The 19367-nt window shown below is 52.2% G+C and overlaps 1 protein-coding gene across 4 annotated transcripts in view; it reads left to right on the forward strand.

Moving 5' to 3' along the window:
* Nucleotides 1-19367, forward strand: part of SAMD11 (sterile alpha motif domain containing 11) — a 118795-nt gene that overhangs the window by 75879 nt on the left and 23549 nt on the right. For 3 of the 4 annotated variants that reach the window (XM_090123050.1, XM_090123049.1, XM_090123051.1), the window contains 2 exons: nt 1076-1254; nt 6963-7013. In XM_090123050.1, coding sequence (XP_089979176.1) covers nt 1076-1254; nt 6963-7013 — 230 coding nt within the window. The remainder of the gene's footprint in view (nt 1-1075; nt 1255-6962; nt 7014-19367) is intronic. The other variant, XM_090123048.1, reaches the window with a different exon arrangement.

Below are 19367 nucleotides of genomic sequence, written 5' to 3' on the forward strand. Positions count from 1 at the left end.
GCCTTCCCTTCCCCCCCTCTTTAATTATTAGGATAAATTGCAACTTCAGAAAAATACATCACACTCCATCCTGGGCTGAGGTCTGGTGGCAGCAGTGCCCCCTCCTCCTGGCATTGCCTTTTTTCCTCCTATGTGTGAGTTTTCCCATTCCTAAGCCAGCTCAGCTCCCCTCTTGCTGGGTTCCTGCAGCTTGCATGCAGCTGTGCGCTCAGCTTGGAAGCGCACCAGGATGGGACGGCTCATGTGCCTCCTTGGGGTGATGCCTTCCAGATGGATTTAGCTAATTATCACCGCAATTAGGGCTCCCCCTTAATGACTGTAAGTGGAAATTTATTGACGGAAGTAAACAAGAAGCTTGCATTTTGTCTTCATGGAAAGTTCCTCACTTGCTTAATGCAGAACACATGGCTGAGCCTTGCTCTGCTCTCCCCTGCGGAGCCTGCCTGGCTCTCCCAGCATGTTCCCATCTCACCAGGTTGGGTTGGGAGGTCAGCGTTGCATTTGCTTGACCCTTTTCACACGTCTTTCTTCATTTTGTTCCAATCCTTGCTAAAAACGTGCTGCTTCTCTAAGATTTGTCCTTGCCAACTGTGTGCTGTACAGGAGACAAACCTGGCTTGCACATGCAAGCAAAAGCAGTAGGGATTATTGGGGTCATGTCTTTGCTGTGCCACGGCCCATTTCACCTGTTGTGCTGTGATAGTTGGCAACATTTGGTAGGAAATATTCCAGAGGGAGAGGCTGGAGCCTTACTGTGCTCCCATCTACCTTCCTTTCCTATTGGTGTGGCTGAGACCCAGCGTAGGGGCGAAGAGGTGGGGAGAGGCTGGAACTGCATGGTTGAATGCTAGAGCTGGAAGAGCAGGGTGTGATGTGTCTCTGCTGGAAAGTCTTCTGCAAACAGGCAGCACCCTCTGTGCCCGTTTGGAATCTGGAATCTAACTCATTGCCTTCCAGGGTGACCATTGGAAAGGAGCTTCTTGGCGACGGGTTGCCCTAACCAAATGCTTGCTTAACCAAATCCTTCTTTTCTTCTTTTTCTCTCCCTGTTGCAACTGTTTCTGCCCTGTGCCAGAACCGGGGTCGCCTAGCAGAGAAGAGGACGATCCCCCTGCCCCCAACCAGGATCCCCAAGAAAGAGCTGACCTCCATTTTCTCGCATAGTGACGACAGCGAAGAGAGTGACAAGGGCAATGGTCAGCACCCCGAAGTAAAGCAGGAAGAGGATCTCCATATCAATATCATGAAAAGAAGGTACTTTCCTGCATCTCGTTGGCATTGCAAGAGCAAAGGCACGGAAATGTGGGCAGTGGGTGGGCAGCTCTTTCCTGCATCTCGTTGGCATTGCAAGAGCAAAGGCACAGAAATGTGGGCAGTGGGTGGGCAGCTGTGTGGGCAGCACAATGGAGTCACCTCCAGGCCTTGAAATTCAAATGTTGTGTCCCATTGGAGTTCAGAAGGAGCAGTGGGATCTTGTCTTGTGGTTGCTCACTCCTGTTTGGGGCTTTAGGGCTCTTGGGGGCCGTGCATTGTGAGCCTTGTGTTTGCACTGAAGGCGTCTGCATTTGCAGACTGTTCTTTGTTGCATGCTCTGTCCAGAGTTCTGTGTCTTTGTGCCTGGGGAGCCAATTAATTGCATGATCAAGGAGCCATATGGAAAACGCACAGCAGTGAATGGGTCAGAAGTCCTGTCTTTTGCTCTCATTTGCCCAGAAATTCTGATGCAATAGAAACTGGGTGGTTTACTGTCAGTGAGCAAAGCTTTGGCTGGAGGTAGCAGCAATGATGGGTGTTACATGTTCTTAATCACGAGTGTCAGAGAGCATCTCCTGGTCCCAGGAATCCCTCTGTAGCACAAAATGGGGTGTAATGGAGGTGCAGCAGGCAGTCAGATACCTGAACACTGAGATGTTGGGGCTGCATCTTGCTCAGTACCCCAAGCATTGCCCTTAACAGGGATAGGAGAAGGGATTGCTCTGAGTTACATTCTGGTGACTGTCACTTGGGCCAATAATATTCAGCTGCAAAATTTGGGGTTCCCTCATCCCTCAGAAGAAATACGATGTTTAGAAGACCTGTAGCTGCAGGGAAATAAATAGCTGAAGGCGCAGTGTCTCAGCCTCCCATGCATATCATTGCAACTCATCTTGATTGTCATCTTTCTCTGATGCATAAAATCACTCAGATCCTAAGACAAGCCCTATAAAAACAGAGGAGTGGAAACCGAAGGCATGTAATTGCTTTTCTTATGTTTTATGTGCTTCTCACTCCCGAGGAGATGAGCTGTTTCCCCCCTTGGCTTCCAGCAGATGCCAGTACATTCGGCTTGGAATCAGGGAGACCAAACAGCCAGCACTTCTCATAAAGCCCACCTGTAATTAAAGTCTGGGCGATCAATGACAGCAGTGCTGGGGATTCTCACTGGGAAATAAGAGGTGTTTGGGGATGTGTCTGCCCTGTGCGTGTGCATGGGAGGAGAAGGAGCAGAGGGAGCCTTCCTCCTCAGGTTTGGGATAGCACCCCCCTTTTCATTATGCTTTTAATTTTGCCAAATGAAGGAGCTTTTCTCATTCAGTGGCTCCCAGTGCATTGGCTGGAAGGTCTCATGCTGGCCCCAGCAAGGAGCAGTGGTGCAGACAGTGTGCAGACACGCCAGCTGGGCCTGCACAGCCAGCCCCCCATCTGCTGCTGCCCCTAATTCACCTGTTTTGTGCTCCCTGGCTGCTATGGATTGGGCTGTGGCTTTATTGCCTCCCACCGAGAGGGAGAAATAGGTTAAACTGTGATAGCAGGAGGGCTGGGTTGGGGACCGAGCAGAGCTGCGTTGTTGTCCCAGATCCCAGTGGCTCCCATGCACTCCTTTGTGCAGTTGCTCTTACAGCAGTTGCATCATTGCTTTGGACATCATTGCCTTTTTTTTCCCCCTTTTCTCTGTTTTCTTTCTGTTGACTCTCTCTGTGGTATGAGGGGATGCTGTGTGCTGCTCCAAGGGGGGAGAAGAGGAGTTTAGCGTGTCGGTTCATCCCTCATTCTAGCCTTCCTCATATGGACCCTTAGGCTTTTGCCTATGGCAGTGGCCTTCAGAGGAGGTATAAGCACTGAGGAAGCTGCCGTGGGGTGTTGTGTTATCATAGAATCACAGAATGAGTTGAGTTGGAATGGACCATTAAAGGCCATCTGGTCCCACTGCCCTGCAGTGAACGGGGACACCCACAGCTCCATCATGCGCTCAGGGCCCCATCCTAGGAAGGAGCAGAGAGCTGCTATCTATGCCTGTAGTTGCTGCATTTCACTGCACGCCAGCTTATTTCCCAGCAAGTCCTTGCAAAACTGTGTCACTTTGCTGCTTTGCACATGTGTGATAAAGCCAAGGGAGCCGAATCTTGCACCGTAAGGAGCTTGGCTCATCTGCTTAGAAATCCAGGTGACCCAGGCTTAAAGGTGAGTGTTTCTCATCTTGTAGTGAGACCCTCTGAGTCCTCCTTAGCCTGCTTTGCAGGGTGTGTTAAGTAGCCGTGGTGTTATGCCGCCTGTCTGGAAAACAGAGGGCTTAAAATCTTGTCTCATATAACCAGAGGCATCTGCTGAGCCTGATACCATAGCTTGATACCCAGACTGTAAGCATTCAGGGAAGAAGCTCTGAGGATTATTGGGGCAGTGCTGCAGAGGAATAGCCTTTTTCTTTCGATCAGAGTGCAGGTTCCAGAAATGTTGCTCTCTTACAGCCTTGCTGCATGCAGCACTGTGTTGCCATTCTGGCTGTGGCTGTCCCAGTGCTCGATGAGGTTTTCTGTCTGGCTCTGGAAGTTATTGAGTAGCCAACGTGCTCCTCTTTGTGCTTCAGGGCTGTGAGGTCCCAATGCCTTCTTGGTTGAGACGGGATAAATGCAGAACTGCTGCTGTCCTCTCACTTGACCTCCTCCTGAGATGCTGTGTTAGGGCACGTTTCTTTCACAGCCTCCACTGGCTGTTTTCTGTTAATTGGCAAGTCAGAGGCAGCCCCTTCTTCCTTCCTCCGCACCTCATCATTTGCTTTTCCTTTCCCTTTCCTTCCCCTCCCTTCTTTCTCTCTGAACCGTGCACCACTTAATAACAGCCATCATATTCAATTAAAGATCCGTCTGGGAAGGGAAGACTGGGCTTGGTCCGGAGTGCCAGGAATTGTGTCATGGTCCTAATGAGGCCATATATTTGTGGAGGAAGAGAAGCAAAATGGCTCCTTATTCTCAGGGATGTCGTGGGACAAAAAGTAAGAAATGGGAAGAAATCCCTTCTTACCCGAGGAGATGGGAGACTGGAAAGGAGGTGAAGTGTGCGGTGGGAAGCAAACAAAATCCTGAGCCTTGAGTGCTCCTGGTGCTGCCTGTAGCTCCTTGCAGCTGGCCATTAAGGATGGAAAAGGCCTCTAAGATCATCAAGTCCAACCTCAACCCATCCCCACCATGCCCACTGCACAGCATCACTTCCATGGTAGAGCGTAGCCAAGACATCCCAAATCCAGGTCTCAGTCTTGCTGGAATCTTGAGGTTGCTGTTCCATGCAAAGAGCCCTGGGTTGTGCTGTGAAACAGAATGATGCAGATAGACTCCATCTAGCACAGAGCTGGCCCTGGAGCAAAGGGGAGGAGGAAGGGGCAGCTGCAGGGGAGAGGTGGGATGTGGCTGCACAGTGCTCGCCACGTGGCCATGGGAGCAGGCTGGCCTCGGGCAGGGGCTCAGCAGCAGGATGGCTCACTGCTTTGGCCTCACCACTGCCAAAAAAGCTTGCAGGGTCCTCTGGGGTCCAAGGGAATGATGGGGGAAAAAAAAAAAAAAAAAAAACCCTTAAAAATGAAAAACTATCCCAGCTGCGCTCCCTTATTTTGCCAGCTCTGTCGCTTTCTTTCCTGGGCTGGATTCTCAATCCGGTGAGGGCTCCCAGGGATACCTCAAGTAGCCTCAGCCCTTCCTGTTACATCATCCCTTCGGGGTTGTTTTGTATACATGTATGAGTGACTTCACCCTCTGCACAGACCCAGCCCTGACACCTCCTCGCTCGGATGCTGACCCACACGCAGCTGGGGATCTCATGTGCAGCTCCACGTGGGGCCCTGGGCTGCTGCGCTGAGCTTTGCAACAGATCACCCCATGTCAGAGATCCTGGATGGGTGAGGAGGTAGAAGACAGTGTTAGCCATGCTGTGGGGCTGGTATTCATTTTTTTTCCCCTCTCTTTTCTGTTATTAATTTATAAGGAACTGTCTCCCGCTCCCCGTTCTCCATACAACCCAAGGATGGGCTCCTGCAGCTGATAGCTTGCAAATTATTAGTAATTTGATTTCAATTGGATGAATAACCCGTTAAAACAAAATGTGCATTAGGCTTGGAAATCTAATTGGTGCTAACGGCGTAGAGACGTGGAAGGAGTGCTTGGTTCTGCTCCCTATCCCTCCCCTCCACCCACCCCCTCCCCCCCCAAAAAAAGAAGATAATTAGGATTTAATTTCATTCTCACCTATTCATTTGTCTAAATATGGGTGTTTAATTATCCATCTCGGCTGATAGCTGCCCCTGTGTGGATCTGAGGCTTTCCCTCCCTTGCTTACAGCACTCCCAAGCAGTGTCCCTACACTTTGAAGTTGTCTAGTGCTCAGCCTCACCGAGGATGGTGGTTCCTTCATTTATTTCTTTATTCATTTTGGAAGGCCCCAAACAATGTTTAATAGACAGAAAAGGAGGGGCACGATCCCTTGGCTCCATTTCCAGGGAGTTGTGTGCATTGTCATCCAGGGAGCAGAGCAAAATCAGCCCCACTGTTGTGTGGGCAGGGTTGGTGCTCCTGGGCCATAAGGACCACGAGGAGCATGAATTTGCTTTGAGCTTTGTTTCTGATTGCAGATGAAAAGCTGGGGAGACAGAAAGCCAGGGTGGGTTTTCTGAAGCACTGTATCTGAATAGGGAATCCTATAGGTACATGTGGAACTAATAAATACAGTTCTGAGCACAGCTTTATCAGTGGAACTTAATATCTAATAAAATCTAACAGTACCCTAAAAGAAGCACTCACCCCTGTAAGGAATGGCTCAGAGATCAGCAGGACTCCTTTCTGAGCTGCCCTATGGGGTGAGCACAAAGGCAGGCTCTCATTGAGGAGACTCACAGCCTTGGATATGCAATTATTTCCGTGCCAAGCGCCGCTCTCAGCTGATTTCTGAGCGGTGGTTAAGTCCCATTGACTTCACTGCTCATGCTGAAGTGCTTGCTGGCCCAATTCAGAGCACATTCAAATCAGGCAGGCTTGCATGAGGCTCGTTCTGCTGCCCTCGGCTCACGCTGCTGCTTTTCCTATGGGGCTGCTCATCAATCACCCTGACGGGGAGGGACGGCGGGGGTCAGGGCCCTGCTGGGGGTGGCAGGGGAGCAATGCTCCCAGTAGCATGCCGAGACAGCAGAGCACAGGTCAGGCATCTGCCTGAGCCCCCTGGGTTGGCATGGATGCTGCCTGCTTGGAAAAGGGGGGAAAAAAAAGAGCCAGCACAACCCATGGCTGCCCTGCCTTGATTGAGGATGTTATTCATCTAGAATCTGCTGTTCCTGCTTGTCAGCAGGCAGAGTGACAGAGTATGGGAAATTAATTTCCGAGGTGGGAAATTGCTAATAATTTATTTACAGCCAGGGCGGGCGTGGAGGAGGGAGTACAGTGCAGAGATATTTGGGTTTTTCTTCTTAAAATGGCAGTGTTTAGCCCTTCCTGCATTAGTTGGGACAACACCTTGCAGCCCTTGGGTGTGTTGGGAAGCCTGCTGCAGCAGTGGGGCTTCTTCCCCCTGCAGGTCTCACTGCCAGCACAGTGGGACCCATAGGACGTGTGGGGTTGACTGTGCCTGCAGCAAAGGGGCAGAGGTGGGGAGAGGGTGGGTCATTATGGCAAAGGATGCCGTGTTCAGCATGTGCCATTGATCTCTGTTTATTTGTTTGTTGACAGGATACACACCCACTGGGATTTAAACATCTCCTTCCGAGAGACCTCTTGCAGGTACCATTTTGGGGCACCCTCTTTGTATGGTAGGCTAAGCGTTTATGGTATCTTACTGGCATATGGATGCTGTCAGATGTAAATGAATGTTTCTGATTGTTGGTCCTGTGGGGGTTTTTCTTCCTTCTTTCGCTTTCTCCCCTTCCCAAATATTCCTCCTTCTATTCTTTTGTTTTGGGAAAAATACTCTTGATGGGAAAACAGTCTCTTTTGAAAGAGAGAATTGATTGACCTTATTGACCAACAGTTGACCACGAGCCCTCAGTGAGCATTCCTGGCCAAGAGGGCCATTGGTTGACGAACAGTTGACCAACAGTTGACCATGAGCCCTCAGTGAGCCCTGGTGGTCAAGAGGGCCAGTGGTGTCCTGGTTGCCCGGCAGTTGACCAGCAGTTGACCAACGGTTGACCATGAACCAGCAGGGAGCCCTGGTGGCCAAGAAGGCCAATAATGTCCTGGTTGATCAACAGTTGACCAGCAGTTGACCCGCAGTTGACCAACAGTTGACCAACAGTTGACCATGAACCAGCAGGGAGCCCTGCTGGCCAAGAAGCCCAATAATGTCTTGGTTGACCAACAGTTGACCAACAGTTGACCACCAGTTGACCAGCAGTTAATCAGCAGTTGACCAAGAGTTGACCAATGGTTGACCATGAACCAGCAGGGAGCCCTGCTGGCCAAGAAGGCCAGTGGTACCCTGGGGTGCACTGCACAAAGCATGGCCATCTCTGTCCATCAAAAACAGCCCGGTGCTGTTTCTGATGTGTGTTTACTGTAGCCCCTTTTTGGAGGAACATGAAATTGAGGTGGCCCAGATGCATGTGTGACCTTACTGGCATGGGAGTCTGTATCTTGTTTGCAAAAGTGATGCTTTGCACAAAAGGCTTGAAGCAGTACAACACCAAAGGTAGTATTTTGGGGTAGTATTGTGAGGGGCAAGAAGCACCGAGGACTTTTCTGTGTGCTACAAGTAGTTTCTGATGATTTGTGTAAACTTCCTGTTCAGTTACAGATTAAAAACCAGTAGGAAAATATTAGTACAACTGCTGGTGGTGCAGCATGTATAAGCCAATGCAGTTTTTACTCTAGAAGACACTGTTTAACAGCTTCAGAAGGACGTTCCTCTCAGCATAGTAGCTGATGTAGGCATCAGAGATGGGAGGAGAGAGTATCAGTGATGACTCCCAGCTCCATCAAATGCAGTGCTGAGTTCTGCCTCCATTCTGCTCCCATCAGAGCAGAGGTGGGCAGCGAGGAGCTGAAGGACCGATGGCCTCTGCCAGTTTGACACACTGACACGTCCCCACATGAGCACGGTGTGGGCTGTTCTGCAGGCAGCAGCATTGTGTGAAGGTCATACCTGTGTGCCTGGAGAGACAGATCCATCTCTGCTTAATGGAGTGTTGGGTGGGAATTAAGTCGAGGTTCCCCCAAGTGGCTCAATGGAGGAAATGGGGAGGGGATGGTGGGAAACATGAACTGAGTCACGCTCCGGTGGGGCAGAGGGATTCACTGGTGGTTAGGTAAGCACCGACTTTGGCCCTGGAACATAAAACTCTATAATTCCTAAAATTTACAAGATATAGCCTATAAAACCCCCACCCCAACCAGGAGGCGTCTCGGAGCCGGTCTAGGAGGCACATCTCACCCAGTGCTCCTGTAAAAAAAACAGCTGAAGGGCTTCTTTTGTGCACCGGTCCTCAGAGTAAAATCCCTGTTTTGTGGCAGTAAGCTTTTGGGACTCTAAAATAGAAAAGAATGGATTCCTTCCAGGCGGACCCTTTCATGATAAATTTCAGCCTAGAGCAAAGTTTTATGGCTGAGTTATAAACCCCTAAAAGGCAGAGGTTTGTAATGGAAGCGCTGACACGAGCCCTAATTAATAGCCAGCTGAGCAACGATGCTGCAGTTCAACACAGCCACGGCTCGGGGTGCAAACACCTCTGGAAATCAGAATCCCTGTCTTCAAAAATGAATATTTCTGATCCTCAAATGCATGGTGTAAAACAGTGCTCTGGTTTTTATGACAGCAGACACATTTCCTGTGCTCCCTCTGCCTGCTTGCTGCTTTCGTTTAGCTTTCTCCTGCCCAGACCGTGGCAGAAGGGTCTCAGTGATGTGCAGAGCTCAGCCCCAAGCAGTTGGGCTGGTCCTCCCCAGCCCATAGCAGGACGTGGGACCTGTAGTCTCCATTCTACATGAAGCCAAGCAGCTGTGAGAGCTGCCATCCTAATTTACCTGTCACGGGCTTGGCTTTGATCTTCCTTTCCTAGCTGCCAGAGGATGCCTGGATTTGTTGGCTTTAGCCACCGTGGAATTGCTGTCAGTCTTGCCCTGGATAAAGACGTGTAATTGGGTACAAGGCGTTCTGCCTGCAGAAAACCCAAAGCTCGAGGTAGGGGAATTGTCCTGAGAGGGGAGATTAGGATCTGTCCTTGTGCTGCCAGGTGCTTTTCTCCCGTTCCTGTCAAGCTTTGAAGTTAACACTAGCTTTCAGCCTTTGTTTGCGGCTCCCTTCCTTTCAGATTGCCTTTTTAAGGTAGAATTTGCTTACAGGGCTATATTACTCCTCAAATCATTAGCTGAAGCTGTTCTGGTTGAGCATGCCAGGTTGTGGGATGGTGAGCACGGGGTTGCAGCTCTGCCTGCACTCTGCTCTCCTGCTGGTGGCAGCGAGCTGCGGTGGCTCAGCTGCAGATGGGGAGTGAGGAATAGATAAGAGGCAGTGCGTGCTACCAGCATGCAGCTCTGGATGGGCACTAACCTGTTAGAGTGTATTTTAAGCCATGGTATGGTGCCATCAGACCGACACGTTGGCCTTCCCTTTGAGTCCAGCCCTGGCACAGAGCCTTGCAGGCTGGGCTGAGTGTAAGCAGTGTGGCTGCTGTCAGTGCTGTGCAGCTGTGGTCTTATTGGGAAGTGGTGGGATGGGATGGGTTGGTCAGGTTTGGAGTGGGTTTGGAATGGGGTGGGTTGGTCAGGAAGGAGGAGAAGCGAAACAAATCCGGGCAGGTGGAAAAAGCAGAAGGAAAAATGTTTGGGGAATGGGTTGGGAGGGAAGGCAGTGCACTGGTGTAGCTCATCAAGTGATGCAGGGAGAGAAAAAGAGCAGGAGAAATGGAAAAGCAAAAGGTTCTGAGCGTGTCGAGGCTGCTGCTGACTCAGTAGAGGTGCTGCTGTGTGGTGCAGTGCTGTCATGGGGCATCCCACCACGGGCTGATGCAGGACAGCTCTGTGCTGCCTGTTTGCTTAGTTATCTCTTCCTTTATGTCTCTTTTCTGCAAGCTTATGCCTTCTAATCTGGAAGACCTGAAGGAGGGACTGAGAGGTCAGGAGAGGCGTTTGGCAGCTGGGAGGCAGATGTGACCCACAGCACCCTGCAGCCTTCAGCCTGCTGCTAGAGGAGCTGGCTGTGAGCAGATAAAGCCTGCAGCTTACAGCAGGAGGAGCAGACAGCTCCGGGGAGCTGCAGTGCTGGCAGTGAGCCGTGCCCCACTGATTGAAGTGGGGCAGATGGCAATGGGGAGATAGAGCCCTGCAGAGCTGCAGCTGCCACTCACATTGCTGGGAAGCTGACTGTGTGCTGCAGAATGGAAGGGATCCCGGTGCCAGCCTGCTGTCTGTGTGCTTTGTAGGTCCATACAGGGAGGGCTTGTGTGTCACATAGGGCTGAGTTTGGGGTTATTTCTGCCGTGGCTTCAGGATGTTGGCTGCCTGCAGGAATGGTTTCATCGGCGTCGTGGCAGAGCACACAAAGAGCTCTCACCTTTATGACTGCTAGAGCTCTGCACCAGGACGTGCTTCCTGAAAGCAGAGGTGCTAAGTACAAGGAAGCTCCTGGTGCTGGCAGGGGTGGCTGTTCCAGGCGGGTGAGTGCAGCGTGTTCATCAAACAGTGCCTGTTTGATCTGGGACAAAAGCTGCCCAAGTAAAGGGATGTGTGCTTTTGTTTGGCTGGAAGATGAGAAGTAAAGTAAAGCCACACCAAATCCATGTAGCTGATAGATATCAACAAGGGCATTCTGTGTCAGAAAGAAGAGTTGGGAAGATTCAGCCAAGGAGCTCAGCCTCCACTTGCATAGAAGAACACGGGCAACCTCTGCTTTGATGGGTTTGAGCAAGCATCCGCATGAGGACAGAGCGTGCAGACACTGAGATGCAATGGGAGGAGCTGTTGAGTTGTCATTCCAAGCCTCGTGTTCCACCAGCTGCTTTGTGAGGGCTTTGCATGGCAGCAGGACATGCCTCAGGCTGCTTGGCTTAACCATCCTCTTTTTGTGTATCTAAGCATCCCCAAGGGATGGGCAGGAGGGAAAGAAAGTCATTCTGTGGCTGGAGGCACCGGTGGAGGTTGGCTCTGGGAGCTGCTGGTGGTCTCCCTGGGTTCCATGGGACAGATGTAGGTGAGTGAGTGAGGGATCCTCAGGACTTCCCTTTGCTTCTCCTCTCCCTGTGGGTCTGGTTTTACCCTCTGGTCTCACTTATGCAGACTCTGACACACGTGTGTGCTCAGATGGATGAGCAGGGAGGAGGTGTGTTTCCGTTGGCCTGCTGAAAAGCAGTCTTTCATCTAAAAGAATCATTTCACCATTATTTCGTTAGCTTTTTGCTTTGATGTCATTGACAGAATGCTTCGTGGGGCTGTTGGGGTGGGGGAACACCATTCACATACCTGCAGGGATTCAGAGAAGCAGTCATTTCCTTGCAGCAGGATGCAGTGTTGTGTGTCCAGGTGCAAGGGATCTCACGTGGAACAACCCAACCAAGGGATTCTTGTGCTGTTGGCATGGATGCATGCTAGGTTGCTGCTTTTGGGGAGCGTGCTTGATGCATACAGTGATGTCCTTCTGCTTTTAGATGGCATGTCAAATCACAGCTCCAAGGGCACATTGCTGGAGTAGGTTTCTGACCGCCCTCTTCACACCCTACTGGGAAATCAGGAGGTTTCATATTTAAGTCAGTCTCGCCCTTCATACGTGGGATCTGTGAGCGATTCCTGCAGCTCATCAGCTCCCACCACTCATTGTCTAAACTTGTGCCTTATCACCCATTTGAGATCGCTCATCTGAGTGTTTGAATATTTCATCCGCTCAGAGCAGGCAGCTTAATGAATTGAGAAAATGAGCAGAATTTGGGATATTTAAAGAGACCTTCCATCCGTTGCACCAGCTGCATGTCAGCAACACGTCCTTTTTATTGGCTGAGCAAAACATCTCTGTTTGTCCATGACTCAGTCGTGTTGGAACGTGGCATCCGGATGAGTCCAAGGCTTCAGGGAGTGCTGTGCGTGTCAGCAGGATAAGCCCATTGATTGTGGTGCAAATCAGAGCTGCCAAAAAAACTGTAAGGAGGAAAACTGGGACCTCTGGGCTGCCTGGTGCTGCAGGCAGAGCAGCATTGAGCCCTTCCCTGCACTCATATGCAGGCAGCAGCTGCTTGGCTGAGGGGTGAGGCTGAGTGTGACTTGGGTCTGGCAAGGAGCTGAGCTTTTGGAAGGGCTTTGGGAGGGAGAAGGGTGGAGATCCAGAGTGGGAGGCTGATGTGGAGTGAGTGATGGGGTGTGCATTTGTGGTAAATGAGGGGACTGAGCAAAGGGGTTGTGTGGGAGGTGGTGGGTGGGGAAACAAAGAGATGGTGCAGCTCTGGGAGGAGGGAGGGATGCATCACCTGGAGCAGGTGGACGCTGAGGTCTGTGTATAGAAAGGAGGGCAAAATAGAGATGGTTGCTGGAATGCGTAAACGCAGCTGGCTCAAAATAGCTGGGAAGTGCATGAGCCTCTCCCCCAGCTGCATTCTGCCTGCTCTGCTAGCAAAACTTCCTTTATTTGCGGCCAAGGTGAGCTGCAGGCTGCGGTCAGGAGGGATCGATCGGGGTGTGATGGATGTTGGGAGCAGAGATGTATGGGTGCCTGTAGTGCTTGTGGCAGAGCCCTGGAGATGGGCTGCTGGGGAAAGGACTCTCAGCCCATCCTGCCCTACTGCTGCATGCACCAAAGGTGGGAGTCAGGGGGCTTTCAAGGGACGAGGCACGGTGTATTTGGGCACGCATCTCTGCTGATAAGAATTAGAAGAGAGACTGTAACCAACCTGCAGGCTTCTTGCCAGCCTGGGGTGCTGGGTTGTGCATCACTCCTGTCATCTCTATGCTGCACGCAGGTCTGGATGGGGTCTCAACTGCAGGCTGCAGGTGGAGGAGCAGGAAGGGAACTGATGGTGGGTGAGGGCACTGATGATGGGTGAGGTTTTCCCCATCTCGTTTGTTCTCCTCATTTCTGTTAGGCATTGTGTCCCTCTCTCTGAGGTCACCATGCCCTCTGTACTGTTGCACAGTGATTTTTGCCTGGTGGTGGCCTTAAGTTGTGCCAGGAGACGTTCAGGTTGGGCAGCAGGAAATATTTCTTCCCTGAAAAAGTGGTGATGCGTTGGCAAAGCCGCCCAGGGAGGAGGGATCACCATCTCTGGAGGTGCTCAGGGTGGAGATGTGATACTGTGGGCACTCTGGGATGGGTTGGGGTTGGATTTGGGGATCTTAGAGGTCTTTTCCAACCTTAGTGATTCTGTGAGATGCATTGGGTCTGCCTGATAGGTGATCAAACTCAGCAGCCCTATCTGCATCAGTGCAACAGGAGGGGAAATCTGAGGCTCACAGCGTGCCATGCAGGCATCCCAGTGCTGAGTGCTTTTGTGGCACGTGTCACAGCTGTCTGTCAGCATGAGGTGCCCTTAGCAATGGGCTGGGCTTGTGCTTCATCACAGTGCTTCATCTTTTCCCCATCTCCAGTCCAGCTTCAGTGTGGTGTAGTTCCATCTTCTTTTTATTTATGGGCTGAACGACGAAGCAGGATTACAATAAAAACATCTTTAAACTTATTTCCAGCTCATTTTGGAGTTGCCAGCTCTACTGATCATTTTTATGAACTGTCATGAACATTAATGAAATTTTATGAGCATTTTGCTCAGGACATTGCAAGATGATTTTTTTTTCCCCCAAGATAAGTCTGGAGGGAGAATCAGGTCTGTGTGAGCTGGCTTGGGGTCTGCAGGTGTCTAAAACTCCCTCCTTTCCTTCTTGCCTCTGTTCCCTTGCCTTTCCCTTTCCTTCTATCATCACAGAGCTATAGAAGGTTGGAGTTGGAAGGGGCCATTAGAGGCCATCTGGTCCAACTCCCTGCTTTGAATGGGGACACCCGTGGCCAGCAGGTCAACTGTCTGATGGGTGGCATCTCCTTGGAAGGAGGAGGTTCCAGCAGGACAGGTCAGGGTTGATGTCTGAGGAGGACAGAGCGAGGCTGGAATTATTTTTTAAATTGGTTTTGAAGATTGGAAGCAATATAAATGTACCCAAGGGATCCATGGAAAGAGGGGCAGCCGTGCACTGAGCTTTGCTTGCTGGAAATCCTGCTTGCATCTTGTGCATAGGGTGCAAGATCTCCTGGGGTGCAGCACGGTCCTGTGGCTGCGGATGCAGCTGCTGCATCAGACCTCCTGTTAGCTGCAGCAGCACCGAGCTGTGTGCACAGGTAGCCCCACCTGCTGCTGCACGGTGCTGTTGGGCACATGGCAAGCTGCAGACACTGATCTCCAGGTCAGTGCCAGCTCTGGGGCTTTGCAACCTGTGGGAAAAGTTGGAGATGAACTATAGAAATGAGGACAGGGAGCCAGAAGGCATTTCCCAAGCCTCTCCAGTGCTTTGCTGGTGATGGGGATGGGAGAGGTGTGCAGGAGCAGCTCCTTTGCTCAGGGCTGATCCTCCCGTGTGATGGCACAGTGCCGTGGGCTGGCAGCAGGTCAGCTGCCTATTGTTTCCCAGCTACAAACTTCCCCCCACCCCCACCCGCTCCTTTTCGAGTCGCCTGATCACAGCCTCCAAATCCTTGACCCAAATCCTGCTGCGCCCAGCTTTAGGGCTGATCCTGCTCTGCCTGCCACGGCCAGCGCCTGCCAGCTGGGGAGGTGTCCATCAGCAGGATGCTGCCATTCCAGCTGATAAGCAGGGAGGGGGCAGAGCTTTCCCTGCTGACTCAGGAGCCCCAGGCTTTCCCCTGGTGCTGGCACTGACCTTGCCTGGCACTGCAAGGCCATGCCAGGGCACCGCTGGATGGGAAAGTGTCCATGCAGTGCTGCTCGTCCTGCAGTAGCTCTGTTGGGCTGGAAGGTGGGGAGCAGCTCCAGCAGTAGGGAGGGCCCTTTTTCTTGGCTGAATAGGGAAGCTGGCACGCTGATAAGGAGCAGCAGAGGATCTGTTGTCTCTTAGGGATCCACTTTGCTGGATGCACGCAGGGTTTGGAGGTGGAGGGTCTCTATTCTACCTGCTTGCAGGAGATATGTTTTCTTCGAGGGCTGCCGTGTGCACATTTGGAAATGGGTGATCAGTTTTAGTCTGGGGGCAGAAAAATCTGAAGTACCAACAAGGGAGAGCTCAGGGCTGTTATTCCCCCCCAGTCCCAGCGCTGTGTAGCTGTGCTGTTACATAAGGTTGTTTCTCGCAGCTGTAATGATGCAACAGTATTTATAGACCAGTCTGGGTTTTCCTTTTAATGGCTTCCATAAAAAGCTCATTATGCTCCCCCTGCACAGCACTGATTTACATGCCCTCCCCATCCCCACACTGCACTCTGACACCGCTCTGCTCCCATTGTGGGGGCAAAGCAAGGAGGGGAGAGCGACCAAACCACCTCCAGCTCTGACAGATGCTTTCTGCTTCCTTGGAGCCACGCTCTCTAGCATCACTGATGCTCCCAGGAGGGTCTCAGTGATACAGGAGGATGGCACAGCACAGAGCCAGGGGATTGCTGAGACACAGCCCTGAGCCTGAAGGAGAGATGGGGTGGGGGAACCCTGCGTGCTGCTCGGTTCTCCCTGCCCCAACCCATGCTGCCCTGCATCCCTCCTTTTGCATATTGGATTCTTTATTCTTTATTGGAGGGAGGGGCAGAGGGCTGGGACAGTTTTATGGCAGCGGTATCGATCGGTAAAATTTAATATAATCCCTGCAGTTACTGAGTGATCGTTAAGGGGATGGAGAGCCGGTGAAACATATTTAAAAAGAAATATTTTGCAGTTTTATTTTCCTCCCAGTGCTGCTTCTCAGAGTCTCTGCTCCCTTCCAGACCCGGCATCGCTCCCCTGCTCCCCGTGCCTTGGAAGGCACCCATCTATTTCTAACCTGGTTCTCACCACTTGCCCTGCAGCCAATTGAAAATCAGCAGAAGGCCAATATGAGAGCGTGGCTCCCTCCATCAGCAGCTCCATCCGCAGCTCTTTGGCTGTAGCACCTCGCTGGCCAATGCCTCCCACTCCATGCCCACGTGCCGCCCCATGCAGACACTTGGTGAGGTTCCCATTGTTGTTTGGAGGGCTGCAGTGCACCAGCAGGCAGCCACTGTTGGAAACGATGGAAAATTTGGGCCCAGTTTTGCTCTTTCCCTGCCCTCCCACTCCGTGCCATCGCTCTTTGCAGTCGCTCAGAGCAGTGCATCCCATCCCCAGACCCTGTGGGCGCCTGGCTGCCTCCCTGGCTGCGAGGACTGCGACACTGATTTATCTTTTGGTTAATTGTCTCCATCCATTAGTCTCCCCATCCTTCTCCTTGTTAAAGATGCAGCCGCCGCTAATCTCCGTAAGTGAAACACATTTAGCAGGCGTCGCTCGCAGCCCGAACGTGGCTCAGAAGCAGCTGAGCATCCCCAGGGTGCTGTGGTCACCCCCCATCTTTCCCTGCTCCCCTGCTTAACTTCACAAGCACTGCTGGGCAGAGGGTTCTGTTGCAGATGTTGCTCAAAACAACCGACCACCCGACCCTGTTGTTCCCAGAAGTCACTCACGGAAGCTGGTGACATGTCTGGTACCCACAGCCTCCTCCTGATCCATTGGTACCCCCACGAGGATGGCTGTGCATAGCGAATCTGATAGACTCATCCTTCCCTGTTTGCACTGGGGCTCCGTGGGGAGCACCTCCCCACGCAGGCAGCTGCTCTGACAGCCTCATGAGTGCCTGTTCCTGGAAGCACTGCAGCTATCGAGTGACTGCTGGTGCCCCATTACTGTGCCATTACAGAACCTCATCAGAGCCACCCGTGCTGGGGAGACAGAGGGCCAGGCAGTGCCATTAAGCACAGCACAGCAGCCAGAGCCTTCACAGAGAGCATTAGCAGCGGTTTCTTTTCCTCCAGAGGTAATTTTTGCAGCCATTAGTTGGCAGCGTGTCTCAGTGCTGCGTTTCCCTGTGATGCACGGCGAGCTTCTGGGCAGGGAGAGCCTTCATCACTGCTTCCCTGCGCTCCTGGAGGGGGGGATCTGTTGCTCCCATTCATTAGGATTTGGAAACTGCCCAAGCTTTTTGTAATAACCCAACCCCTTCTCCTTCCTGGCAGCGAGGCAGAGCCTAGTGGCAGGCCAGGGTTCCCATGGGATGGCAGCTTGCAACAGCCTGGGGTGTTCTTTGCAGTGGAGAATAGGCAGAGGTATGGCATACAATACGTTTGGTGGGATGGTTCCCTTCTCAGGCTCTGCAGAGCAGAGCAGTAAAGGTCACTGAGGCACTGACAGCGACCTCAGGTTAATTCAGTGTGAGCTCTGTGCAGCTGTGGTTGGCCAGAGTTGGCCTTAGAGGTGTCCCCAGCGCTGCTGCCTGTCCCTTAGCTCTTAGCAGGAGGGACATCCCGGTGAGCACAGCATCCCATTCCTTCCTCAGCCATCAGCACTCGCTTCTTTTTGTCCCTTTCCCACCCCCACCCTTCCTGAATCTCTGTGCAGCTGCTCAGTGCAGTGTCACAGAACCAGGACGATGGGTTCAGATAGGGAACAGCACGTCAGCTGTGATTGGAAGTGACAAAAGGAGTTCAGCTAGGCTGGGTTCACTGCTCAGATGCAGGGCTGGGTGAAGCTCAGCGTTGCAGACTGAGGCTGCTCGTGCTAGGAGTGCATCATAGCAGGGATACCTGCAGACAGAGCTCCCATCGTCCAGAAATGAGGGGTTACGAAGCTGTCAGCATCACTGAGCCACATCCCAGCGAGCCCAGAGCCTTTCCCTGCAGCAGTGCTCAGGGAGCTGAAGTGCCCAGGCTGTCCTGCTCAGGGCGTGCACCTCTGCTGCTCACAAACACCTGTGTCACCACGGCCCTAAACCATTAATTACCCAAACCCCATGCAAACCCAGTATTGCCATGGCAACCCGCAGCCCCACAGAAGGGCTGTTTGTCTCCTCCTTGACCTTTCGGGAGATGTGTATCTTGCTCAAGCCCCCTTCTCTAATCCGGTTTTTAAAATATAATATTATGCTACTGGAAGGGATCAGACCTTTAATCTGATTGTGTGTGCATGTGTGTTTGTGCATGGGTGGGGGGAGCCTGCATCGGCAGCACCCGGCAGCGAGACAAAGGAGAGCAGAGCCCTGTGCCCTGCTGGGCTGCAAGTGAGCACCTGGGGGGGATTACAGCCTTGTGCACACAGATGGGGAAATCCTTCCACGTGGCCCTTTGCAATCCCCTCAGTGGGGCTCCTGCCTGTGGGGCTGTGCTGAAGCGGAGCTGTAGGGGTGATGCTCTCCCACCTGTTTCATTTTTCCTTCTGGGGAGCCTCGGTGCTGGTCTTGTGCTGCCTTAATGCTTGCCAGGACAAGCAGCCAGGTTTCAGGTGCTGCTGTCCATTGGTATTCCTGTTTTGCATCATAGGATCCTGCAAACTGCATTCCCTGCAAGGGAAGGGTTTTCAGTCCTGTGCTGGCTGCGTGCACTGCTGCTCTGTTCTGTGCACATCAAGGTTGCTGAAATGAGTCTGCTCCCAGGGCTGTCACCATCCCTGGGGGTGCTCAGGAACTGTGGGGATGTGACACACAGGCTCACTGTGATGTGGATATGGGGATCTTGGTGGTCTTTTCCAACCTAAACGGGTCTGCGATTGTGTGATTCTGTGGTTAAGCTTGGAAAACACTACCAAGATCACCAAGTCCAGCAAGGCAAGCATGGGAGCACAAATTACCAGCAGCCAGGGTGAGCAGGATGGAGCAATCAGGGCCCAGCTGGCCAGAGGGAGCTGCCCCAGGGCCAGCATTGGCCAGCAGGGCCAGCCCTGCCCAGGTGCTGCTCGTTGAGCATCAGTGCAGGTGGTTGGGGCAGCACTGGGCAGTGTGCAGTTGGCTTTTGGCAGAGGTGAGTGCTGGGGGGAATTTTTCCAGGAGCTGCTTTTTGTTGAGAAATCACCGTTTTTGGGGGGTTTTATGGCAAGTGGAGCTGGTGGTGTAGGGCTGGTGGTAGTGGGGATGGGTTGGTGTGGGGCAGGACTGAGCTGGAGGATGCTCTGCCAGCTGCAGGGGGACAGAGGGGGCACCTGGAGAACTGAGATTCAGTTCCAAGTT

This window comes from Phasianus colchicus, chromosome 22, assembly GCF_987193195.1.
Source record: "Phasianus colchicus chromosome 22, bPhaCol1.hap1.1, whole genome shotgun sequence".
NCBI lineage: Eukaryota > Metazoa > Chordata > Aves > Galliformes > Phasianidae > Phasianus > Phasianus colchicus.